This window comes from Sebastes fasciatus, chromosome 5 (genome assembly GCF_043250625.1).
Source record: "Sebastes fasciatus isolate fSebFas1 chromosome 5, fSebFas1.pri, whole genome shotgun sequence".
Taxonomy (NCBI): domain Eukaryota; kingdom Metazoa; phylum Chordata; class Actinopteri; order Perciformes; family Sebastidae; genus Sebastes; species Sebastes fasciatus.
In genome coordinates, this window is record NC_133799.1 from 7,501,495 (window position 1) to 7,511,438 (window position 9,944).

The 9,944-nt window shown below is 40.1% G+C and overlaps 1 protein-coding gene across 4 annotated transcripts in view; it reads left to right on the plus strand.

Annotated features, from left to right (window-relative positions):
* The window catches only part of LOC141767493 (protein ENL-like), a 30,943-nt gene that overhangs the window by 12,187 nt on the left and 8,812 nt on the right, over nt 1–9,944 (plus strand). The window contains exons 5-11 of one of the 4 annotated variants that reach the window (XM_074634844.1): nt 1,358–1,483; nt 2,696–3,415; nt 4,723–4,810; nt 4,932–5,043; nt 6,346–6,445; nt 7,016–7,084; nt 8,887–8,958. In XM_074634844.1, coding sequence (XP_074490945.1) covers nt 1,358–1,483; nt 2,696–3,415; nt 4,723–4,810; nt 4,932–5,043; nt 6,346–6,445; nt 7,016–7,084; nt 8,887–8,958 — 1,287 coding nt within the window. Of the gene's footprint in view, nt 1–1,357; nt 1,484–2,695; nt 3,416–4,719; nt 4,811–4,931; nt 5,044–6,345; nt 6,446–7,015; nt 7,094–8,886; nt 8,959–9,944 lie in introns of all 4 variants that reach the window. The other 3 variants (XM_074634842.1, XM_074634841.1, XM_074634843.1) reach the window with 3 other exon arrangements.

Genomic DNA, 9,944 nt, shown 5'->3' on the forward strand with positions numbered 1-9,944 from the left:
TGATCTAATATCATCGATGCAAAGTGAAAATATCGATACCGTACATCATCTTTAAGATACATTTAAGATACCGTTATTTTTAAATTCTTCTTCTTCTTCTTCTTCTTCTTGCTCTTAAACATGAGAAATGTGGCATTTTATAGCGTAGGAGGTTTATTTTAATTTTTTTTATTAAAAAGAATAGATTGTTTTTATTTTAAATTTCTGGAAAAGACCAGTAATACAATTGTCAAATCATAATTTAGTTGCGTCTTGTGAGTTTATATAAATTTAACTGATCATGTAAAACAGTCGTATGTTATTGTCTCATATCGATCGCAGGCCCCAGAATTCAATCGAGACAAAATCGTATTGCGGCAGATTTTGTGATATCAGCAAATATCGTTGTCCAAAGAATCAGTATGATATCGTATCGTAATGAAACTTGTGATTTACACCCCTAGAAATGACTGTTGTATCTACTGAAATGTGATATGGTTACTATCATACTTTCATGTGTAAGTCTGGAATTTAATCCTGCAGAAATCCTGTTGATGTTTCGTCACATGGAAACACGGGACTCTCCTGCATAATTTAACAATCATATTGGTTTATGTTATTGCCACCAGTTTTAATTATTTCAACTTTGTTTTAGAGAAATACGTTTGGCATGCTGGGCAGCTTAAAATACTACAATACCCATGAGCCTCAGCCCTCGTTGATATGTGAGAAGAATCCAGTCAGAGCGGCAGAAAATCCAAAACACTTTGTCACTGAATCAGTGAACAAAAATTGTCGTCACAGGTGCTGAGTTCATCCAAAATTGACCTAGAATCTAAAGCTGCATTGATTTAAGCTGCAGTCAGTTTACTCAACACCAGGTTGACATTTCAAAAAAGTTATTACACACCATAAAGTTTTATTGACCGGTGCGCAGGTTGTGTATAAAAACTTTGCCTAATGAAAGTCTGAGGACCGAAACGTCGTTAATAAAGTGATGGACGGTGTGCAGGATTCTTTGTTTACTTCCCAGTCAGTTATCTCATCACCAAAATCTTTAGCTTTCGCTCACCGTTAGCTTGTTGATTGGATGCTTCTTGCCAAAATGCACATTGGGAGTCGGGGTTAACTTCTTTCTCAGAGTTTTTATGTATCTTTTGACTTTTTTTCAAAGAAAGGTATTTTCTAAAACAGTTATTTTTGTACTGAAGATTCAAGCCGCAGACGTGCACCAAATGTTAACATTGTCTTTGGGGAAAAAGAACTCTATAAAAGCCTGATTCTGTCTTCAGTCAAAGTAAATAAAGGCCCTGTACACTGTGTGTATATGTATAAGATCTACACTGAAGCTCCCTAACTATTGTCTTTTTAATTTCAGGTCTTGGTGGTTCCAGAGGGGGCTGAAGCCGTGTCGAGGCCCAGTCCAGACTACCCGATGCTTCCCACCATCCCCCTCTCTGCCTTCTCAGACCCCAAGAAGACCAAGACCTCTCATGTGTCAAAGGTTGGTTGAATTGCCAACAAGAAAATATCATCTTAGTGATCTCATTAGCACTGTCATTCATTTAAAGTATTTTACCAGTGTGTCACAACTTCATTGATCATTCCAGCCCATTTGTATTGACATTTTTGAAGGATATAGGGGCAAATGTCTAAATGAATGAGTCAGGCTTCTGGCTTCATAGCCAGTTGTTTTTGAGCATCTGCATGCAGAATTACTCAGCCAGCTTATCTGCTAGGAGACGGGACATATTGTGAGAAAACAGGAAACTGATCCTGTTGCATTTTCCATAGTTGCCACTGCTTTGGTATCAACCTTTCACAGACCAGTACATTGCGATGGTCTTCATGTTTGACTGAAATGAAATGGCACTGGTTTTTCATTCGTTCTTCCTTATATTTTTTTCTTACTGTAGTGCCGAGTACAGTAGGATAGTGTCTGTGTTTAACTTGTGAAGTGGTCAACTATCTTTTTCCTTGGATAAGTTGTCCAATAAATCCTATTGTTAGCAATACCAGTTGATAACAATGCATTATGCATTTTCCGCATACAAACACCGTAGCAACATGTTTACAGATAGAAGTTGGACAGTACTGTGTGTACGAGTGATTTAATGAGACATAAATAAGACAGAAGTGCTATAAACAGTATATCACTACAGCTTTTTTTTTTACTGTTGGTGCAGGTTCGACCCACTTTCCGAGTTGGAAATCCAACTTCAGGATTAGTCTGTAGGATTAATGCTGCGCTCAGTTTGAACTGGGAAGTCTGACTACTACTACTATACTATAAACTACTACTAAACTATACCTGCTAAACATTAGCATGTTAGCATTGTCGCTGTGAGCATGTTAGCATGCTCATTTGAGCATTTAACTCAAAGCACCGCTGTACCCAAGTACAGTCTCACAGAGCTGGTAGTATGGCTGTACACTCAACTGTAGTCTTGCTATTGCCGAGAGAGGAAGGTTTAATTAGCTGTTTTTTTAGACTAATCACTGAGAGAATTGTTGTTTTGTCTAAAGTTCACACTGACCAAAGTGCTTAATTTGACATCTCCTTCACAGTAAATGATGTGATTACAGCACAGACTAGACTGGCAAGACATGAGGAGGTCTTTGTGCTGTTGAGTCCGTTTTCTTTCATTGAGGCCGTTGGCTGAGCGCTTTAAGAGTAGATTGTGGATGACAGTGCTTTTGTTTTCTCTCTCTCCAGGAACCCAGCAAAGAGGGTAGTAGTGGCAGCAGCAAAGGACCCAAACCGCACAAGCTGACCAAGGAGCACCGTGAACGGCCCCGAAAAGACTCTGAGAGCAAAGCCACGTCGAAAGCAGACAACGACAGAGACGGAAGCAGCAAGAGTGGCCGCGATCCTTCGTCTTCCTCATCCTCATCTTCAAAAAAGCCGACAGAGATCAAAGTGAAAGATGAAGCAGTTAAGGTCCTACCCAAGGCTGCCTTCAAGGAGCCTAAACTCACCCTGAAGGAGACAAAGATGGAGGGCATGTCCCCTAAAGGAGGGGGGGCTGGGAGTGGAGGGGGTGGTGGTACGGGAGGAGGAGGAGGCGGTGGTGGGGGAGGAGGAGGCGGTGGTGGGGGAGGAGGCGGAGCCGGGGGAGGAGGCGGAGCCGGGGGAGGGCCCTCAGAAACGAAAGTCCCGGGGAAACGACCCTCCACGGTCGAGTCTCCCAAACCCAGCGCTAAGAAGCAGAAGAAGGGCAGCTCCGAAGGGCCGAAGGGACCGACCTTCACGGGAACGTCTCCTCGTGTCTCCTCGTCGTCTGCAGTCGGCCAGCCGTACGCAGAGAAGAAACCACCCAAGGAAAAAGGTCGCTGGCCCAAAGGCAAAAATGACACACAGGAACCGAAGGAGCCCAAGAAACTTCCAGAGTCGGAAGAGTCGAATTCAGAGGACGAAGCATCGTCGAAGTCAGAGGTACGTCTGCTTCACAGGAGCTTTCAACTAAATGTGAAAAGGGGCTAAATTATTCAGACTATATTGACAAGGAAAAATATGCTTTTAGGGAAGGTTTTTATGATGTCATGCTGTTCAAAGATGTCATTATTATGATCATTGTTTTTCACGTATGGCTGCAACTAACGATTATTTTCATTATCGCTTAATCTGCCAATTGTTTTCTCATTTAATCGATTAATCGTTTAGTCTATAAAATGTCTGTTAAAGTTTCTCAAAGCCCAATATAACTTCTTCAAATGTCTTAACGATATTCAATTTACTTTCACATAAAGCAAAGAAAAGCAGAAAATTCTCACAAACGCGAATCCTAAACGAGGCAATTAGTGGTGGGGTAAAGAAAATCAATTCATGCAAGAATCGAGCTTCTTAGCTTCAAAGATTCTGAATCGATTCACAACTTCCAAAAATCAATTTTTAAAAACGTTTTTTTTCTACAAAAGAACCAAGTCAAAGTTGTGTCAAGCATTTTTGTGTGATTTGTTGAAAAATCACACAAAATACCCGTCAATGTTATTTTGAGAATTGAGAAATACTAAAAATTGAACTAGTAACTTATCTTGTGCAAGTTTAGCATGAATAGATGTTACATTTTACCTTTGTGTGTTTACATTATTGTTATCAGTTGATATAACTTTTATACTTATAGAAACTCCATAATGTTATACACACTTTACTCTGCTTTCATGCCATAATTTGCCACAATTCCTCCAGTCCGCTGTGCACTAATAAATTTGCCTTTATTAGTGCACAGCGGACTGGAGGAGATCCTGAAATTAGCACCCCTATGTACTGAATCGATTTTGAATTGAATTGTGACCCTAAGAATCAAAATCAAATAGTGACATACTGAAAGATTCACACCCCTAGAGGTAATGTCTGGTATTTTTGCTTGAAAACAACATGATTAATCCATTATTAAAATATTTCCTGTTAAATCGGTCTGTTGATTAATCAATTAATCAACTAATCATTTCAGCTCCAATTTCATGCTGTACTCACTGATTTGTATTTTTATCCATTTATTACACACTAAGTTTATGGAGAGACCTGAAAGTATTTTGAGATTGGACCTCATTTAATTCCATAATCTTTGATCTTGAATGTCCATGTTTCCCAAAAATCGAGTCAGGAAAAAAGTAGCTCAGTATTCACCTCCTGTGTTGATCCTCAATTCAATTCTCTTTTTTTGTCCCCATTAACTTTCTGTCCATTTCTTTCCTCCCTTGTCTCCTCCTTGTTATTATCTCTTCCTCCTCTCACAGCAGTCGAACCCTTCCAGTCCTTCCAACTCCAGTTCGAGCTCTGACTCCAGTTCGGATTCGGACTTTGAGCCGGGAGCGAAACAAGGGCAAGGTAGAGAGTCCTTTCACCTGGTTTCATCGCGGAGATGAACATTAATTTGGGCGTGCTAAAGAGTTTTCTAGAGTGTTATAAGTTGTATTATAGTTTGTGTGATTCTGTCCTCCTCTCCCAGGCCCCCTTCGATCGATGGTGGAGGAGATCCAGTCAGAAGAGTCAGACGATGACGACAGCACCTCAGAGGAGGAGACGCCCATCAAGACCAACCCCCCGAACCGCGACTCTCGGTCAGTCTCCCTAAAGGCCTCTTTACATCTTTGGTTGTCAATCAAAAACATTTGTCCTAGATCGCATCGCAAGTTCAACCTTGCTCCTGCTAAAACACACATTTACGTCAAACTCGCTCTGCAGGTTGCACTCGTTTCCCTGTCTGCGACGGGGTCCACGCTTTTCTCGTCACCTCTTATGAGTTTTTTTGTAGATGCTCTCCACTGACTGCAAGGCCCAGGGCATTATGGGAAACTCCTGGCTCGCGCCTGATCAAAGAGCTGATTGGCTCTTAGTTTTGACAGCAAACACCACGTGTTGTAGAAAGTCTGAACTTTCTGTGTTTGTATTGTAATATTTAACACTAGATTGTAGACTATTAGTCTCAAGTTGTGCAATGAAGGTTTCATCTGTTAACAAACATATCTTGTGTGGTTGATAATAATAATAATAATAATTTTAATAATTAAGGTTATTGATATAGCACTTATCAAAACGAGTGCTCATTAAGTGCTTTACAAGGCGGACATAAAAATAACAAAAGGACAGAATCCAATGCCAGATACATGCATATTTCCACATATATTTACAAACAAATATAAATAAATCCCAACGTGGTCTGACAACTACAGGTAGCCTACAGATCGGATCTAACAGGAAGTAACTTTTCCTGTGACATCTGTAAGTTCTTTGAAGGCGGCTGGAAACTGTCCGACTTGACCGCACATTTTAGTCTCCGCCCCCTGCTGCTGCCGCCTGATCTCGTCTACTTTCCAGGCGAGGCGCAGTTCATCTCGAGCGACCCTAATGTTTTTGTGATATTTTGACTTTTTTTTTTCTCCTTGAATGTCTTTTGCGTTTCCACTCATGCAAATCAAAAATACGCATAAAAACAGGTGAATGATTTTCTGTTCATTTCCCTGATAAAGCTACATGCATTATCAGGGAAATTTTCTATCGTCTCCGGGATGCCGTGACGCCTTTGGTCTCAAGCCCTGATCCGTCACATTTCAGAATTTTGGCATCGACTTGGTACTGAACTATCGGTTCTCGTGAAATCCTTAATGCAGTGACCTTGTAAGATGTTACATTTCTGTCCCTACCTCACCAGTGTTTTTGTCCCTTCTCAATATTGTTTACTCTTGGTTGTTTTTTTTAAATGTCTGTTTTGTCTCCTTCACCAAATAGGCTCCATATCAACAACAAATAATAATTATAATCTAAGACACACACATCCAAGCACAATGCTAAGCAGCATGACAATGTGTCCTGTCAGTCTGTGTGTGACTGACCCTCTGACCTTGCCCTGTACCCCCTGCCAGACTCAGCCTGGACAGCGAGAGTGACAGCAGTGACGGCTCGCACAGCCCCAGTCGAGACCCCGCCCCGCCCCCCCAGAAACACAGCTCCTCCAATAACAAAGTGAGTCACACAGACGCGCCTCATTTTACTGCCTGCTTTCATTCATGTATTGACAGAAATGGAAATAGTTTGACTAGAAAATAAACACTAAAACCAAACATGGACATTTACAGCTGTAGAGCAACTGTCTGTTTACTGATTCTGGTTTTATTTATTCTGAACAATATTACTGTGTTACTGAGTTTTTCTTCAGCTGTCAGCATAATCCTTGGCCAACATGAACAGGACTTTCCTAAAGCATTATGTTGTGTATGTTTCTGAGTAAAATTGACAAAACAAATGTTTTTATGTGTTTGATGAAACCCGTGTGAGTAAAACTATCAAAACAATATTAAAAAAACAGTAGTTAAGACAGAGACAACTCTTTGAATTTCAGTACATGCTGTATTTTTAACATCTTGGTTTCTACCCAACATAAAATAGCCTAAAGACATTCAGCAGACATTTCTTACATTTCAGCTGTATTATCTGTCACCAGTGTCCCAGATAGTCTCGTGGTCTCACATCACTGCCTCTGTCTCTCTTCTTTGTGTTCCTCCTTTCTGTCTTTCTCGCTCTCCTTTTCTGCAGGTTTCAGGCAGAAAGAGTCCAGACTCCTCGTTTCGCTCCGAGAAGGTGTTGAAGAAGGGATACGACAAGGTAGGAAGGGTAAATCAAACGTTTTTTTAACGCATTACCTCACATACACACACATGCAGTATTTAGTCCACATTCACTGAGGGCATTAATGAATTCAAGATGGAGTAATGGACAGTGAATTGATCCAGATGTGCAGGCAGACTCTGGCCTATGAACCCTTGAAAAGAAATCTCTTTTTTCTTTCTTTGTAACGAGATGATTCATGGAGTGATAAAATTAAACTCCGGTAAACTGATCCTTTATCGCTCCTCCACATTAAAACATGTGGAGGCATCTCCGTGGGTAATTCCCACAGAGATTTAAATTCAAAGGCAGACGTCTACTTCAGGATGTAGTTTAAAATAGAATAAGTCTCCAAAGTTGAACACTTGCCTTTGGTGAGCAGCAGAAACGTTCTCATCTAAAACAGCCACACAAAGGATGCATGCATATGAACAATAAAAACGCATAACATTGAATAGATACACCATAAACACCCTCTGTTTCTAGACCCTTGATTTCAGATTACCGTGTTTATTTCTAGATTCACTATTTTGCAGCAAAATGCAACAACCATACAGACTGAAAACAAGATTGTGGAAGACCAAGAATTAGCAGTCTCTCCACTAAATCTCCCCCAGGGCAGTCACTTTTTCAAACAAAATCATTTTTGATGTAATGTAAATCTTTCAAAATAATTAAAATGCAACCCTCTCAATCTATCCTAACATATACAGCTTAATAGGGATGCACAATGATATCGGCACGCCGATACCGATGACGGTAATGACCGATAAAGGCTTTAAAATTAAATCTCAGCATCGGCCAGAAATGAACATTTCCTCCGATATATGACAGGCCGATTAACGTGATGTAAACCGTTGACGGGGCAGGTTCAAAAAGAAATATGTCTGCCGTGAGGTACATTGTTTATCAACATGTGAAATGGGTCAAATTTGCCCTGGTTGTGCCTATTTCAGGATTGTCTCAGGGACAGCATCATCCAAACCTGTTAAATTATGATACGTTTTGCAGTTTTGTTTCAATATGTTACATAAAAATAAACACGGCATGTTTTACACGTAACCTAAGTTGAAGCAGTTTTCTTATTTTGCCCGTGTAAACTGTGCATTTCGTACATTTTATGTCTGCATCTGCCAGTGTGCCATCACAGTAACAGTAGGCATACTAATATATTAATTCCACTACAGGAGAGACTGGATGTTCTCTGCAATTAGGTGGAAAAGTATATGCGTATGTCGGCATCGGCAGTCGGACAAAATTAGTTGGAAAATATTGGATGTCGGGAAAAATCCAATATTGTGCATCCCTATTGTTTAATTAACATTCGCTTGCTGCGCCTCCGCTGCGCAAACCAAGATTACAGCAAAACCAGCAAACAGTGGTACCTGTTATCCTCAATTTTCCACCGATGGTGTCAAATCCATAATAATTCCACATTTGACTTCTCAAATGGTTTTGTGTCCTGTAAAGGCTTGCTAGTGAACTCCATTTTGCAATAGCAGAGAGATTAGATTAGATAGATTTGTTTCGAAAACATGTAACGAATACTAACGAAACAAAACAAGAATAACCAATAAAATGAAGAGTAAACATATACAGCAAAGTCTAAATAAACTAAATATATAAATAAATGATATAGCAAAGAGAACAATAATCTAATTAGGGCATGCACTGGGTCAGACGGTCTATTTTTCTTCATATTGTTCATACAGAAGTTTAGATTTCACATAAAAAGTACCGGCTCTATGACTCTTTAATACTGTACTGACCGTGTTCACTGTCCTCTGTAAACCCTGCAGGCCTACACAGAAGAACTGGTGGACCTCCATCGCAGACTGATGGCTTTAAGGGAGCGTAACGTCCTACAGCAGGTCTGGGTTTATGCCTCTATTTTGGCTTGATACTGTCTAACAATAAAATATGGCATGATGTGTATTAGTATAGAACTGGAAAATGTATAAGGCACAAACTATTTAATCAATGTGATATGTGTACTAAACAACCGGGAGAATTCAATGCATACATGGAAAAACCAATGAGGGACCACTGAGAAACAAAAAGTATTTTTATATATTGAGTTTCTCCATGAATAATGTGGTCTGAAGAACATAGTAAATATATTATATTTTACATATTTTTTCTTGCCTGCTGAAGGTAATAATGTTAGTAATATTTGTAGGCTGGAGACAGCCTGATTTTATAAACTAAAAGTGGGATTGTTGCGTGTAGGAGGCTGTTCAATGTGTTTTTTTGTGGGGTTTAAGTCAGCATCATCAGGCCTGTAGCAAACACTGTCACTACTGATGGCTACAGTAGCTAGGAGGCTTATCGTCTCATGGGCAAGTGTCTATTTTAGCATGAATTTAAATCAATATAATTTTTAATTGGTTAATCCATCCAGCCATTTTATGTCACTTATCTGGGTCCAGTTCGCCTTAAACAGATTAGATTAAATAGATTATATCATTAGGAATTATTGTTGTTAGAGATGCATACTGGCCGGTTGTCAGCTGATCGGCTGATCGGCTGACCGGCGGCCAGTGATCGGTCTCGTATCCATTTTTTTGCCGGTCAAATTTACACACATGTGCCGCATGATTGTTATACATTGTGCACGCAGCGGCACAGACGGTAACGTCACGCACACGCACACGCACACGCACACGCACACGCACACACACACACACACACACACACATCATGTCGTCGGTGTGGAAGTTCTTCAGTGTGAGTGAAGAAGACATTAAGCTCATCAAGCACTTTGTAACACCTGTAAGTTCAAAATAAGCCGTGGAGTAACAACCATAAAAACATTTACAACAGCTGAATTTACAGTTGAATTTAAATTTTTCATGAA